Source organism: Macaca mulatta, chromosome 10 (assembly GCF_049350105.2).
Source record: "Macaca mulatta isolate MMU2019108-1 chromosome 10, T2T-MMU8v2.0, whole genome shotgun sequence".
Classification (NCBI taxonomy): domain Eukaryota; kingdom Metazoa; phylum Chordata; class Mammalia; order Primates; family Cercopithecidae; genus Macaca; species Macaca mulatta.
In genome coordinates this window covers 13,218,286-13,234,473 of record NC_133415.1, presented here as the reverse complement: position 1 = coordinate 13,234,473, position 16,188 = coordinate 13,218,286, and the positions used below count along the sequence as shown (strand labels likewise).

The 16,188-nt window shown below is 51.9% G+C and overlaps 1 protein-coding gene across 20 annotated transcripts in view; it reads right to left on the bottom strand.

Moving 5' to 3' along the window:
* The window catches only part of TMEM184B (transmembrane protein 184B), a 54,454-nt gene extending 40,299 nt beyond the window's left edge, over nt 1-14,155 (bottom strand). For 18 of the 20 annotated variants that reach the window (XR_013398582.1, XR_013398581.1, XM_077948272.1 and 15 more), the window contains exon 1: nt 14,001-14,155. Coding sequence is in view for 1 of the 20 variants with exons in the window: in XM_077948261.1 (XP_077804387.1) it covers nt 13,618-13,685 (68 nt within the window). In the remaining 19 variants the exon portion in view is untranslated. 20 annotated transcript variants of the gene reach the window in all.
* Nucleotides 14,156-16,188: the final 2,033 nt, after the last annotated feature.

The window sequence follows — 16,188 nt, the reverse complement described above, 5'->3', positions numbered from 1 at the left end:
TCCACCCACCTCAGCCTCCCAAAATGCTGGGATTACAGATGTGAGCCACCACACACAGCCTAATTTGTGTTTTAAGTCACTAAGTTTCTGGTAATTTGTTGCAGCAGCAAGCAGCTTGCAGATGCAAAACAGAGGTTTGAAAGGCTGAAGTCATTTGCCCACAATCACCTGACAAATGGTTCTTCCGACTGCGCTGCCATGCTATGAAATCCGCAGAACTCTAGAGCCAGACCACCTAGACCTGATCTTCAGCTCTGCCACTGGCTAGCTTTGTGTCCATGGGCAAGTTACACAACCTCTCCTTGCCTCAGCTTCCTCATCTATAAAATGGGGATGCAGCCATACCTGCCTCTGAGAGCACGAGACGGAATAATGAGTGAATGCAGGCAGCACTGACAAGGTCTGGCACCATGTGGCGTCAGCTGCTATCGTCCTCCCACTTCCTCCTTCGGCCAGCCTGAGATTTTATGCTCCCAACAGTCTCTGGGACCCAGGTCCTGTCACTGGGTATTTGCTCTCTTTAAATCTTCTGAGGTCATATTTTTCATTCATTAGTTTCAGATCCAAATCCTTTAGAGCTGCAGCTACGAAGTGCTCACTCAGGCAGCTGCCACCCACGGACCAAGCTAAACTGGCAATGCGTTCACATATACATCCCTGGAATATTCATGCAGCCTAGGAGGGCCTTTGTTCTTATTTAAAATAGATGGAGAAACTTCCATCTTACCATAACTCGCTGGTTGGAGTCGGTCTTGAGTGCTGTTCATCTGAACTGACCACTCTGCTCCTACTCCAGCCGCCTGGGAATGACAACGGGACTGAGAGCCGGCCCTCCTGCCTTTGGGGGTTGCCTGGGCTCTCTGGGCTTCTGGGCGGCTGCCTTGTCGGGGGAAGGCTGATCCACATCAGAGCAGGTCAGCAACCCACAGCCTGGCCCTTCTCCAGGGGGGATTAGAGGGAAAGAGCGGCCACTGGCCTGGCAGTTCTGCCTGGTGAGCCTTTTGAAAAGGATCACATGCCCTCACAAGGGGTCAGGGGTCCACAGCTCTCCTTCCGTCTCCCCTTCAATCAACACAAACAAGCTGAGGCCACTCTAGCAGTTCCACATTTCTCCCCCTTCTCCTGGGGCCAAGTTCCCAGGAATCTCTCAACCAGGAAAGAAAAATCATCCAATCATGTACGCATCTGTCACTTGGGTGGGGGTGCAGAAATAAAGGGGAACAACAAAGAAATCCAAAGTCCCTCGGCAAGGGCTTACTCAATTCAGCCTTGTAATTAGGTCCTTTTCTTTAGTACATACCAGTCCTAATTTTGATGATCTCAGTTTTCTCTCAAATTGAGAACAACAGACCAACGCTCAGCCTCTTTAGCTAGACTTTTGAGCCCCTCTACATGTGACCACCTTCCCAGCCAGCTGAAATCCCACTGGGCACTGAGCAGATGGGTCCCCTGCAGATTCAGCATCCTGAGCCCCAACAGTCCTACCACCCCATGGGAGCAGGCTAAGCCAGGACCCCTGCACCTGCTCTGTCCTTGTAAGCAAGAAGCCTGGCTCCAGTCAGGACACCCTGGATTTCTCATCCCAACCTGAATTTCATTCATGCAAATACATACAGAGTCAGGTAAGCCTTCAACCCACCCTGGGTGTATACCCAGCAATGAGTGCACATGCCCCCAAAGACAAGAATGAATTTCACCGAACAGGCTGGACATAACCCAACGCCTGTCCGCAGGAGAACGAATAAATAGTGGTATATTTGGTGAACTCCTACACAGCAGAGAAAAAACCAAAGGGTCACTACAGGCAACCTGGATGATCTGACAGTGCTGAGGGAAGGCAGCCAGACACCGAGGAGTCCGTTCTGTACACTCCGTGTGTGGGAGGCCCAAACAGGCAGCGGCACCACGCAAAAGTGCCGAGGTGTGAGTGGTGACTACCGAGGGAGGGCGGGTGGCCAGGAGGGGGCCCCAGGGAGCTTCCTCGGGTGCAGGAACCATTGTGTGGCTTGATCTGGGCAGTTTACACAGGTATTTACAGATGTGAAAATCCATCAAGCTGTACATCCAAGATTTGTATACTTTACTATAGTCAGTTAAACCTCCGCTAAAAAGTTTTAAAACATACAGAAATACCTTTGAGCACCTTTTATGTGCTAAGTCCAAAGGGTATCTCAAAGACTCTGATCCTTTAAGAGCTTACAGTCTAGAGGGGAAGAAAAATACATGCAAATAACAACACAAAGTTGTCCATGGCCAGTGGGACAGGTAATAGGAATAGGTTAAGGGTATTGGTATTACTTGTGATTTGGGGCAGGTGGCAGAATAAATTGATTAAATACAGGAGTTACAGGCACACCTTTACCTGTGTCCAGATTCCACTGCTGGAGGTATGACCTAGACAAAGTATTTGCTCTGCTTCCTGATCTGTAAGACGGAATCAGAGTTGCCATGTGTCAAGGGTTCTCCTTGTCAAGGGTTCTTCCTTGTCAGGATGCAAGGAAGGAATTGCACACAGCACACAGCCCAGGGCCTTGGCCTCAAGACACGTGACTATTGGATTCCTGCTTCGAGACTGGGCCTGCCTGGCGCCAGGCACTGGGGTACATTCACAGATGTCAAACAGGCCCTGACCCCCAAACTTCCAATCCCACCACGAAGAGGGTGGCTACACATTCACTCACTCAGCATACATCTAGCAAATCAGGGCCTATGAGCATTACAAGACTTTGCCCAAAAGGAACCCAGAGCCCAGTGAGGAATCAGATACCTAAGACACAATGTAAAAATGCCCAAGTGCCAGCAGAGAGAAACACACAGAAGCCAGGGAGGTCAGAGGGCAGTACAGAGGTGGAAACTAAGCTGGCTCTTGAAAGTCATACAGGAACTGCGCACGTGGAAACTGCTTTGGAGGGAAAGGCAGCCAGAGGAAACTGCGTGAGGAAAGGCACAGCGGCAGGGAGATAAGGGGGCAGACAGAGGAAAGGGTGACAGGCCAAGTACAGCTCAAGAAGAGGCCCAGTAAAGGGGGGCCGGGACATCTAAGACTGAGTTAAACTGTATTTTGCTGTCAGTGGGGAAGTCCCCAAAGGTTTCAGAAATCATCATGTGAGCCGATCAGAGCAAGGGTTGAAAACGAGGCCGGGCGCGGTAGCTCACGCCTGTAATCCCAGCACTTCGGGAGGCCGAGGTGGGTAGATCACAAGATCAGATCAAGACCATCATGGCTAACAAGGTGAAATCTCTTCTCTACTAACAATATAAAAAATTAGCCAGGCGTGGCAGCGTGCGCCAGTAGTCCCAGCTGCTAGGGAGGCTGAGGCAGGAGAACGGCGTGAACCCGGGAGGTGGAGCTTGCAGTGAGCCGAGATCACACCACTGCACTCCAGCCTGGGCAACAGAGCAAGACTCCATTAAAAAAAAAAAAAAAAGGGCCGGGCGCGGTGGCTCAAGCCTGTAATCCCAGCACTTTGGGAGGCCGAGACGGGCGGATCACGAGGTCAGGAGATCGAGACCATCCTGGTTAACATGGTGAAACCCCGTCTCTACTAAAAAAAAAAAATACAAAAAACTAGCCGGGCGAGGTGGCGGACGCCTGTAGTCCCAGCTACTCGGGAGGCTGAGGCAGGAGAATGGCGTGAACCCGGGAGGCGGAGCTTGCAGTGAGCTGAGATCCGGCCACTGCACTCCAGCCTGGGTGACAGCGCGAGACTCCGTCTCAAAAAAAAAAAAAAAAAAAAAAAAAAGAAAATGACAAAGTCAGCCAACGGCAGTGTGTCCAAGGGGCCCAGAGAGTGGCTCCGTCTCTCCAAGGCTGGGACTGGGGGTCGTATTCACCAAGCAACACCTAAGCCCTAACACTCAGCCCCTTTGTGAGAAGCAAGCATATATTTTTTGATTTGTGGTCTGGGGCCTGAGTGAGGCTCCTGTCCTTGAGAAGTAGTCAGAGCCTTGACCTTTCTACGCTGGGCAGGAGGCAAGGTTACAGTCCTTATGTTTTTATTTATTTTATTTTGAGACAGAGTCTCGCTCTGTAGCCCAGGCTGGAGTACAATGGCATAATCTTGGCTCACTGTAAACTCGGCCTCTGGAGTTCACCTGATTCTCCTGCCTCAGCCTCTGGAGCAGCTGGGATTACAGGTGTGTACCACCATGTCTGGCTAATTTGTGTATTTTTAGTGGAGATGGGGCTTCATCATGTTGGCCAGGCTCATCTTGAACCCCTGACCTCAAGGGATCCTCCAACATCGGCCTCCCAAAGTGCTGGGATTACAGGTGTGAGCCACCGCACCTGGCCTATTTTAATTTCTTGGAAAGGCCTACATTCACCTGCTTCAGCAATCAAAAGGTACATGGGATCTCCAGCAAATAAGCAACCTCCTGGCACCAGCCGCCCCTCCAGAGGCATCACAATCACTGACTTCCTGTGTCTGCCCAGAGACCCCCTGGGCATAGACAAGTAAAGACACTTTTGATTCCCTTCCCTTTTACACTGATGGCAGCTCCAAGACACACCGCCCAGACCTGCTTCTTCCCTCGGCAATCCACCTTGGTGATCCATCTGGCACAGTGCGTGGAGCCTCCATCTTATTCATCATGCCACACGGTATCCCAAGTTTGGATGGGCCACAGTTTGTTCATGGCTCCCCGCAAATGAACATTTAAGCTGCCGCCAATCTTTTGCTATTACAAATAAGGCAACAATGACTAATCTTGCAAATAAATCATTTTGCACATGTGTTAATGCATCTGTAAGATAAATTCTGAGAGGTAGAGCTGCTGGTGAAAGTGTCGAAACATCTGTAATTTTGGAAAACATTGCCAGAGAGGCACAGTACATTTAAATTGTTCATCCAAGAAATGAGCCTCAATGTTGGGGGAAATATAGACAATATGTAGGTTTCTGTTTGTTTTTTGAGATGGAGTCTGGCTCTGTCTCCCAGGCTGAAGTGCAGTGATGCAATCTCAGCTCACCGCAACCTTTGCCTCCCAAGTTCAAGCGATTCTTCTGCCTCAGCCTCCCAAGTAGCTGGGATTACAGGCGCATGTCCCCACACTGGGCTAATTTTTGTATTTTTAGTAGAGACGAGGTTTCGCCATGTTGGCCAGGCTAGTCTCGAACTCCTGACCTCAAGTTACCTGCCCACCTCGGCCTCCCAAAGTGCTGGGATTACAGGCGTGAGCCACCATGACCAGCCAATACATAGTTTAAAGTTGTCCATGTGAAGAAACGGTAGAGAAAGGCTGTTTTCAACAAATGGAGCTCTGGGTAGGGAGACGGTGCTGAACCCACACCAGCCCCAACTCACTTGGTGCTCTGGTCCACATGCTTGCACTTCCCAGCTGTTAGTAAAAGGCTAGGCCCACTTGGTCCCTTGATCCTTCTCAGGGCTCTGATGTCCTGGTCCCAGGGCAGGTGGAAGTGTGAACGGTGACCTGAGCCACTATGACAAGCAGCCATAATTGACTTCCCCAGGTGCCCTACCAGAGGAGGAACAGGCAGGCCAGGCGGAAGGGGGTGGGGGTGCAGAGCCCAAGAGGGCCAAGTGCTTCCAGTCTAACCATTCCAAATGAGTGGTGAGCACTTCCTGCCACATCCCCTGCACAAGCTGCTGGGGACACCACAGCCATGCAAGACCCCACTCCCATTCCATGACATTCACTTGACTGGCTCTGCTCCTGGGTCCATCACAGATCTGTTACATAACTCTTATGCCCAACAGCCATCGCCACCTAAGCATCAAGCCAGGCAGTCGAGGAGATGGAGGCGGGTCTCTGGAAGGCACACTGAGTGTCAAGTGAGGACAGCCGAGTCTATACAGAAGCAAGGCAGGCCTTTCTCCCACTTCCAAAAATCTGGCCCAACTACTGCAAACTGGGAATAGAAGGAAAGGTCTTCTGCCTCCAGCCAAGCAGGGGATACCTCTTAGCAAACCAAAGGCAGTGTCTGAAAGAACCTTGTCAACTCATCTCCCAGCCCAAGCCCTGCTCCCACTGACTGAGACGGCCAGGCACTCTAGTAAATCAAATCATGCTTACATGCTCTGAGGTTACTGTCATTAAAATTCTTCTAACCAACGCATCCCACATCCACCTTTCTTCTCAAAGCAAATACGTATTGTTTTGGAAAATCTACATTTTCCCACATCCTATTTATTTAAACTCCATTGATAAATTTGTGTATACATGCACTTCCTCCTCCTGGAGGTGAGGCTAGGACCCTACATGTTCTGGGAAGGGGTCACGAGACCTCTGCTCCTTGAGTTACCTGCCTGTCTCATTCCTCTGTGTGTGCTCAAGGTGGTCCCACTCCCTGCAAAGCCCTCCTGCACTTCACCTGCCAACCTCCACTGTCCAATGAGCCTCAGTCCAACTGCCCTTGCTCCAGAGAGCACTGGCTCCTCAGCTCACCCCCACGCAGAGCCAACTGCTGCCTCCGGGAAACCCCATGGTTTTAACCTGAAGTTTTATTCATGTGCTTTCCGGGTCTAAGCAGCAATCCAATACACTGGGCTTCCCAGTGGGGCTGCAAGCCCCCCAAGGGCGGGTCTGTGTTGGGGGCAGCTACCCAGCAGGAAGGGCCCAGGACTCAAAACCAGAAAGCACCTGGGGGGGTGCTTCCTCCCCCAGGATCTTAGACAATTCACCCCTCTGAGCCTCAGTCTCTCCATCTATAAAATAGGTGCAATAATTTCAAGGTTTCAGGGCAGTTAAAAGGATTACATAAAACCATATATTTGAAATATAATTTGCAAAGCCCCACAAATTCCAATGAGAATAATATGATTAGCACGTTAATATTAACTAATGTCCTCACACATACCCTTCACCAATATCTATCATTGTGCCTCGTAGGCACCCAAACTGATTGCTGATGGGATCCCAGATTCACTGCTCATTCTGGATGAAACAAAAACCACAGGTACTAGAGATGGAGACCAGGAGGCTCTGCCAGTAGCTACAGCGGGGCCATGGGGTTAGTTATTTTCTCTCAGAGCTTTTCGGTAAATGATGACCCAAAGGGCTTTGGGGAACAGCCCTGCTGAGTGGAGTGGAGGTTCTCAGTCACTTGCCAGCAGGACTGGGCCCCCCTGGGTGCAGGCAGTCCACAGGGGTTAGAGTAGGAGATAAATAAAGGTACCAAGCTCCACACACGTCCCTTGGAGTAGGGGGGCTAACTGATCTGAAAATCCCTTTGAAGGTAACAGAGGCAGTAACTTCCGGAGGTCTCACTGCGCCCCCTCTGTTGGGGAGGGGGACCATCTGGGACTGCCCGTGACCACAAGTAAAGGGCCTCCGGATCCTGGCTTCCCAGCGTGGAGGCTGGAGTCTTCAGGAGATCACCAAACATTTTAGGTTGGGAAAGAAGCAACAGGCACACATGCTTCCGTTTCTCCTTCCATCTTCACGATCTTGTGACCTGCCCTACCTCCAAACCACAACCTTGGGAGCTAAAGGCATTCTAACTGAGGACTTCATCAGAGCCTGTGAGGTGAGGAGACAGGGTACGAATAGTGCCCCTTGCCTTAGGAGGAGTGAAGCTCAAAGAGGGCAAGTGGCTTGCCCAAGGTCACAGCTAGGTTTCCTGACTCGATTCAGTGCCCTGTTCACCACTCCTGCAATGGTGCCATCCAGCTAAAAAAGGCTGACGACCTCATCTTTCCTGCAGAAAATCTGAAACAAAGCACGAGGGCTGTTTTAGAACTTCTCTGATTCTTTTCTATCTATAGCTACCTTTCAAATGCTATGGGTAAATATTTATAACTCAGTGTTAAGCAAACAATGAGATAACGCATGTTTATGCCTAGAAAGAACATCTGCCCAGCCGGGTTCGGTGGCTCACGCCTGTAATCCCAGCACTTTGGGAGGCCGAGATGAGCGGATCACGAGGTCAGGAGATGGAGACCATCCTGGCTAACACGGTGAAACCCCGTCTCTACTAAAAAATACAAAAAAAACTAGCCAGGCGTGGTGGCGGGCGCCTGTAGTCCCAGCTACTCGGGAGGCTGAGGCAGGAGAATGGTGTGAACCTGGGAAGCGGAGCTTGCAGTGAGGCGAGATCCAGCCACTGCACTCCAGCCTGGGCGACAGAGCGAGACTCCGTCTCAAAAAAAAAAAAAAAAAAAAGAACATCTACCCAAACTTGAACCATGATTACTTCTTGATTTGGAAATTTGGGGTAATTTTTATTCTTATCCCCAATCTTTTCTGTGTTTCAAGTTTACTATAATCAACAAGTACTACTTCTAATCTCAGAGAAGCCTATTGTTTTTCAAAGGTACAACACAGAATAATGTGGCAAACTTTTCACCAAATATTCACTTAGTGGGATGTGACTTTGTAAAACATGGTTGAGCTGGAAGTGACGCACATTCAGCACAAAGACTTTCTGGGTGGATCATCCCCCTGTGGTTTCCACCCCAGAGAAGGAAAAGGAGGTGTCCACCAAGCTTCCTGTCTCCCATCACAGGCCTAAGATCTCCCACACCAGCCAGCCAGACTCAAGGCTGTTTAGTGAGCACCGCTGGCACCTGGAATAAACAATTCTGTTCTAATCACCCCTAATATCTGTCTTTTTTTTCTTTTTTCTTCTTAGATGGAATCTCGCTCTGTCACCCAGGCTGAAGTGCAATGGCATAGTCTCAGCTCACTGCAACCTCCGCCTCCCAGATTCAAGCAATTCTTCTGTCTCAGCCTCCCAAGTAGCTGGGACTGTAGGCATGTGCCACCACACCTGACTGATTTTGTATTTTTAGCAGAGATGGGGTTTCACCATATTGGCCAGGCTGGTCTCCAATTCCTGAGCTCAAGTGATCCGCCCACCTCAGCCTCCCAAAGTGCTGGGATTACAGGCGTGAGCCACCACACCCAGCCATATCCATCATTTTTCAAGAATAATTATAGCTTTATCCTGAGTGGCAGTGCCACGAACCCATCCAACCATTCATTTGTTTAATCAAAAACTACTTCATACCTACTCTACGCATTTCGCCAGACACTGAGCCATGATTAACCTAAGACTGGAAAAGTTACCAACCAGAAGCCACGCACCATCCTTCTACGCCGTACCCGGGCATAGGGCTTCAGCCACGCTAAAACAGCAGCAAACAGACACGTGAACAAATGCTATCTGAGTGTCCGGCCTAATTCCAGTTCTCAGCTGCCTCTGCATTTAGATTTATCCTCTCCAGTCCTGAGGACAAGCAGTTTGGGAATGAGTGCCTGGTAAGAATGCTGGCGAAGGCCGGGCACGGTGGTTCACGCCTGTAATCCCGTTACTTTGGGAGGCCAAGGTAGGTGGATCACAAGGTCAGGAGTTCGAGACCAGCTTGGCTAACATGGTGAAACCCCATCTCCACTAAAAATACAAAAATTAGCCAGGCGTGATGGTGGGTGCCTGCAATCCCCGCTACTTGGGAGGCTGAGGCACGAGAATTGCCCAGAAGGCGGAGGTTGCAGTGAGCCAAGATCTCGCCATTGCACTCCAGCCTGGGAGACAGAGGGAGACCCTGCCTGAAAAAAAAAAAAAAGAATTCTGGTGGACTTAGACGCATTGTTAGTACCTGCACCACGTGCTTTTCCACAGAGGTGGAGGCGATGGGGAGGGAATGAGAAATCTACAAATTGGGTGACCCTTTAATTCATCTCTCCGTGGCCCCCTCCCACTCTACTTCTTCCTGTTTCTCTCCTCTCTGAGGCTGAGAAGATCACATTCAGCAAACATTTATTTCAGGTCTACTAGGTGCTGAGTCTCAGTGTCAAACAACTTCATAGACGTGAACTCAGATCTCTGCTTTGCATGCACTCTTCTTTCTGCCTGGAACCCACTTCTTCCTCCACCTTAACACACATCACATCACCTCACCAGACAAGTGCCCGCCCAGGTGACAATGGCCTAATGTTCCCTCAGAGCCCCCAGGACAATCATAATGGCTTGTGTGTCTGATTTCTCTCTACCCAGCTGCACTTGGCTCCTAAGGAAGGCTCCCCACAGCCTGGCACACAGACCTGCGATGCCTCCTTCTCAAATAAATGAATGGGCCTATAAGGTCATAATAAAAGCATGTCCTGCGTGCCAGGTACACATGAGCTCCATGCAGACACTGGTCATGCCAGCCACATGACGGCCACACTGTTATTACTCCCATCTTACAGATGAAGGAAAGTGTACCATTTGTCCCCTATTTTGAAACCTGGTAAGCATCTTGCCCAAGGCCATAAGGCTAACAACCACAGATTTAAACTGCATCTCCCAATTCTCTCTCCAGGTCACCAGGACTGCTCAGCGCATTACCTCCCTCTCTCCCTCCTCCTCTCATGCTCCTAGGGACCATTTCTTTTCTTTTTTTTAAAAGACAGAGTCTCGCTCTGTCACCCACCAGGCTGGAGTGTAGTGGTGTCATCTTAGCTCACTGCAACCTCCGCCTCCCAGGTTCAAGTGATTCTCCTGCCTTAACCTCCCAAATAGCTGGGACTATAGGCGTGTGCCACCATGCCTGACTAATTGTTTTAGTAAAGACAGGGTTTCACTGTGTTGGCCAGGCTGGTTCTCAAAATCCTGACCTCAGGCAATCCGCCCACCTTGGCCTCCCAAAGTGCTGGGATTACAGGTGTGAGCCACCACACCCAGCCTAAGACTCTGTCTTAAAAAAAAAAAAAAAAAAAAGTTCCAGCTGACCAAGCATGGTGGTTCACACCTATAATCTCAGCACTTTAGAAGGCCAAGGTGGGAGGATCTCCTGGGCCCAGGAGGTAGAAGCTGCAGCAAGCTATGATAGCACCACTGCACTCCAACCTGGGCAACACAGAGAGGCTCCATCTCAAACAAAAAAAGTTCCAGCTCAAAGGAGCCAGATCCCAGCAGGCAAGAGGTCAGCAGTAGGGCAGACACCATTACAACAGTGGGCTCCAGAGCCTGCCCTGGGTCACACAGGGTCTTCAAGACCAGAAGCTGCTAGAAGACAAGAGAAAGGCATCGGGGTCTAACAGTGATGCCAGGGGCTGTAGGAAAGCCAACGGGACAGACGCCTGGTCTTCCAGAAGTTCTCTGCAGGAATGAAGGAGGGATGAGAAGAGATGGTAATACCGCCCCGTAACACGTGGCTGAGCATGTCACAACCTTCCAGAAACTTTCAAGGCCTCCCTGTTGACTACATCAGGATCGAGTTCAAACTCCTTGGCGGGGCCTCCAAAGAGTCTGTGTCTTCAGGACACAGACCCAACACAGCCACAAGTAGTTCAATCCTCCGCGTCTGAGAGGTGAGGCAGCTCAGACCTCCACATCTGCCCGGAGTTCCCTCTAACTGGAATGTCCTCCTTCTCCTTCACAGGTGGAGCACCCCTCATCCTTCAGGACCAAGACGACTTCCAGCACCCCAGGGTTACAGGGGAGGAGCATGGGCTCTGAGGTCAGACCTACTCGTTCAAAACTCAGCTGTTCCACCCTCTGCTGCCTCCCCTGCAAAATGCAGACGGTGACGGCCCCCATCTCATTGGGTGGTAGGAAAATTAAATACAGTAATTCATGAAAGCGCTTTGAACTGTGCCTGGCACACAGTAAGTGCTCAATAAACGGACTGTTGTTCCTATTGTCCTCTGGGCCCCTTTAGGGCCCTCTGTTTCCACCACAAGTAGGGCACTGTCTTGCACATATTTGTTACACATCGGGCTCCCTCTGCCAACCACCTTTTAGAGGGCTGCTCCCAGCACAGTGCAGGGCAGCATGGTCCTCCGTGAGTGCTTACTCCCTGGGGCTGCAGCGCCTGGGGCAGACCCCACACAGAGCTCTCCCAGGGGCCCAGCTATTGGCCTCCCAGAACTCCCACACCAAATCCGCAGTCTACAGGCCCAGAGCTGTGACTCGGTTTCAAAACAATAAAAGGCTGTACCCTGCCTTGCCGGGGCTGTTTCCACTCCAGGGAATTTACAGAGAGAAATGAGCACAGCAGGGACTGGAAATAGCACTGAGCCCTTCTCGGGGTGAGAGACTGGGCAGGCCAGCCAGAGACCAGGAGCAAAACCTCTAAGACAGAGAGGGAGAAAACGACCTCCGGACAGAAGCCCCAGCTCACAGAACTCGGCCAACAGGAATGAACTAGGACAAGTGGCTCACTCACCCTTCTGCCTCGAAGCTCTTCTTTCCACTTGGTTGGAGAAATTCAGAAGGGGCTCCTTGCATAACCCACCACCACCGTGGGTGCAACAAATAAGACATCCAGAATCCACTGCACGAAGGCTTTTGGGGTAATTCACAGCGCCTTCTCCACCCACACTAGCTACTGGAGCCTCGTATCTGGACTGGGGTCACTAAATCAGTGTCCATCTTCCCAGCAGACTGGGAGCCCCTAGAAGGCAGGCACCAGGTCCCACTGACCATCACACCGCTATGCCCCAGCACAGTGCCTGGCACATAGATGCTCAGTAAGTTGCAAGATAAGATCTGGCAGCAAGACAGAGTTCCTGGTTCAAGGATGATTCCATCCAAGCTTGCCACGGATCATGGAGAAGAGCGTCATGAATTCCCTCTGGGCCTCAGTTTACCACATCCACAAATAGGGACAACAACCGTTCCTTACACAGCTGCTGTGCAAATTAACACAGGAAAATATACGTGGAAAGCACAAAAGCCTCAGATGAACGCCAGTCATCCTTCAGGCTTCAGCACAACCGTCTGTCTCCTTATGAGAGAGTCTCCTGTGGCCACGATCCTCCTTCCTGGGCACTAAACCTGTCCCTGTACTCCTTCTACTCCTTTGTTTGGTATTTTTCACATCACTGTGATCACCTGTTTCCAAGTCTGATTCCCCCACGCTTGAGAGCTCCTTGATAGCTTGGGCATCAATTCCAGGTGCGCACACATACCTGGCTGCTGGGGTCCTCTCACCCCAGCGTCCCAGGTCCCAACTCTGATACGCACAGCACCCTAGACAAGGTACCGAGGTGCAGAGCCTAGGGACCCTACCAAGGAAGCTGAATAGGGAGATGCAAAGGACACTGTAGGCATAACGTGTCAACGAAGTCACACCTCTGAGACCTGCGCTGCCTCTGCAGGTGCAGGTGAGCTTGTTTGCCTGGCTGACTCTGCAGCGCAGGGCCTCCAGGGCACAGATTGCTGCTTCTTTCCTTACAAAAGCACCAGCAGTCAGATAAATAATACATGGCCTTCACCTCACCACAGGTATCAGGCATGCAAACACCTGCTTTGCCCCAAAATGCCCTGGAAGAGAGGGAGGAGTAAAATATCTGGCCTTATACAACACCCCCAGAGGGGATATGTATTGGGAATCCATGCCCAACCCCCAGCCTAACTGCCTTGCTTTGGCCTGGAGCCACCCAGCACTGGAGGTAAGTGGATCCAAGCGAGGTACCAAGGGTGTGCCCGGGAAGGAAATGTACAATCCACGGGAAGGATACAGACACCCAAAACCAGTCTTTGGTTGGTCCCAGTTGGAGGCAAACATCTTTCGAGCCCCAGGTTCCAGGAGATCGCCTTCCAAACCTGAGGATCTGTGTGCCGGGCGTGTACACCCTCCACTCACGACGCAGCCCCGAAGGCCCCCCGCCGACCACCCTCCCAGGTCACTGCCACCCGCACAGGTCACGGACGCCTCCCCCACTCACTCGGCCGTGCCAGGCGCCAGCACACCCACCCAGGAGCACACAATCCCTCTTGCAAAGCGCCTGTCCATCCGCCTCCCTCTCCCGGGGCCACCCCCCGGGCAGGTCCGATTACACTCCAGGCGCTGCCCCCGCCACGTTGGCGTGGAAAGGGAGCGGGCACACCCACGGGCGACCTTGCGGGGAGGAGGGGAGGCACGGGTTGGGAGACAGATGCCCCCTCCCTCCGCGGCCGCGCCGGCCTCCTTAGTGCCCTCCCCGCCCGGGCGCCGGCGGCCGAAGCCGGGCGTCCCTCGCGCGGGCCTCTCCGAAACAAGCAGCCCCCCGCGCTTGGGAGTCGCAGTTCCCCCTTGGGGCTCCCGGGCGAGACCAGCCAGACAGGATACCTCAGGAGCCCATGGCGGTGGCGGCGTGTGCGGACGACGCGCGGCGGCCGGGCTCTGCGAGCGGGGCGGGCGGTAGGCGCCCCAGCCCTGGACTCTCCGCCACCGCCGGCGCGTCCCGGGCCCAGTGGTGTGCTGCCGCGGCGCGCATGCGCACTGGGCTCGCCGCCGGGGAGGGCGGGGCGGCGAACGCGGCTGAGATCACTGCCTGGGCCTTAAAGGGGCCGCGCCGCGAACCCCAGCCGGCCGCCCCGCGGGTTGGGGCGCGACCCGCATCCTCCTGCCACTCACAAAACCAACTACGACTGGCCCCCAACCTCGAGAACTTTCTGGGCTGCGATCTCTGTCCCTTACCCTCGCTGGTGCTTCACTTCTCTTAACCCTAATTTCCTCCATTTGAGCCTGTTTTGAAGATGAAACGAAATACAATGGCTATTTGTTGAGTGAAGGATGCGTGTGGAATTGTGGAATGAACGTGGACCGAGTGTTGTGTGCAATTAGGCCAGATGAAATTGCAAAGCACTGAAAGAGGCTTTTTCTTCCCACCCTACTTAGCAGCGATTCTTTCTTGCCCCATCTGGCTCTAGGCTGCCGAACTAGCAAAAGTCTTCAGACAGGGTTCAAGCCGCCTAGCCCATTTCCGTTTGCTAGGTCCAGACATCACCTAGGTTAATTGAACCAGATAAAATGCAATTATGTTCTGGCATTGATGTGCTCAAGATCCCCAAATGTATTTGTGTCTCCAGACTCCTCCCCTGAACTGTCTGCTCAACACTTCTTTCTTGGAGGTCCAGCAGGCATCTCAAAGTCAACGTGTCTGCAGCTGAGCCAACTGCACTTCCACACACACAACCCTGCTCCCTCTCAGCCTTGCCTTCATCAGCTGTTGACAATTCCATCCTTCCAGTCCCCAGGCCAGAACTCAGAGTCAGCTGTGAATGCCCCGCTTTTGCTGACTCTACCTGCAAAATAGATCTAGACTCTGACGTCTGCCACTCCACCTCCAGTGCTACCACCCTGGTCCAGTATCTGCACAGGATTATTGCAAAGTTCTGCTAACCCATCTCCCTTGTTCCAACCCGGCCCTCTGATCCACCCTATCAATTCAGGGCTGAGGGAGATTCTTTTAAAATCTGCCAGGCACGGTGGCTCACGCCTGTAATCCCAGCACTTTGTGAGGTCGGGTGGATCATTTAAGTCCAGGAGTTAGAGACCAGCCTGGCCAACATGGTGAAACCTCATCTCTGCTAAAAATACAAAAATTAGCTGGGTGTAGTGGTGCATGCCTGTAGTCCCAGCTACTCGGGAGGTTGAGGCATGACAACTGCTTGAACCTGGGAGGTGGAGGCTGGGTTGTGGTGAGCCAAGATCATGCCACTGCACTCCAACCTGGGTGACAAAATGAGAATCTGTCTCAAAAAATGAAATAAAATCTGGCCGGGCACGGTGGCTCAAGCCTGTAATCCCAGCACTTTGGGAGGCCGAGACGGGCGGATCACGAGGTCAGGAGATCGAGACCATCCTGGCTAACCCGGTGAAACCCCGTCTCTACTAAAAAGTACAAAAAACCAGCCGGGCGAGGTGGCGGGCGCCTGTAGTCCCAGCTACTCGGGAGGCTGAGGCAGGAGAATGGCGTAAACCCGGGAGGCGGAGCTTGTAGTGAGTTGAGATCTGGCCACTGCACTCCAGCCTGGGCGACAGAGCGAGACTCCGTCTCAAAAAAAAAAAAAAAAAAGAAATAAAATCTAAGTCAAAACATGGCACTTTTTTGCTCAAAACCGTCCGTTGGCTCTCTATTTCGCTTTAAGTAAAAGCCTTACAAGTCCTTACAAATGCTTAATCTGACATTCTACTCTCCTGGGTATTCCTGACCTCATTCATCTCTTACCCTTTTCTTCCACACTGACCCCGTGCTGTTCCTAGAACAAGCTGAGCTCACTCAGCCCCGAGCCCCCTGCACTAGCTGTTCCCTCTGCTGTGATCGCTGTTTCCCCAGACACCAGAATGATTGCTCCATCACCTTCTTCAAGGGCTTGCTCAAATGTCCTCCATTCAGTGAGGCCTGCCCTGAGCACCCTAGTAAAACTACCAGACCCCTCGCATGCACTCTGTATTTCCCGTTACCATGCCCTACTTTCCCTGTCACTTCATTTCTATCATATTATATAGTTTGCCTATTTCCCTGTGTGTC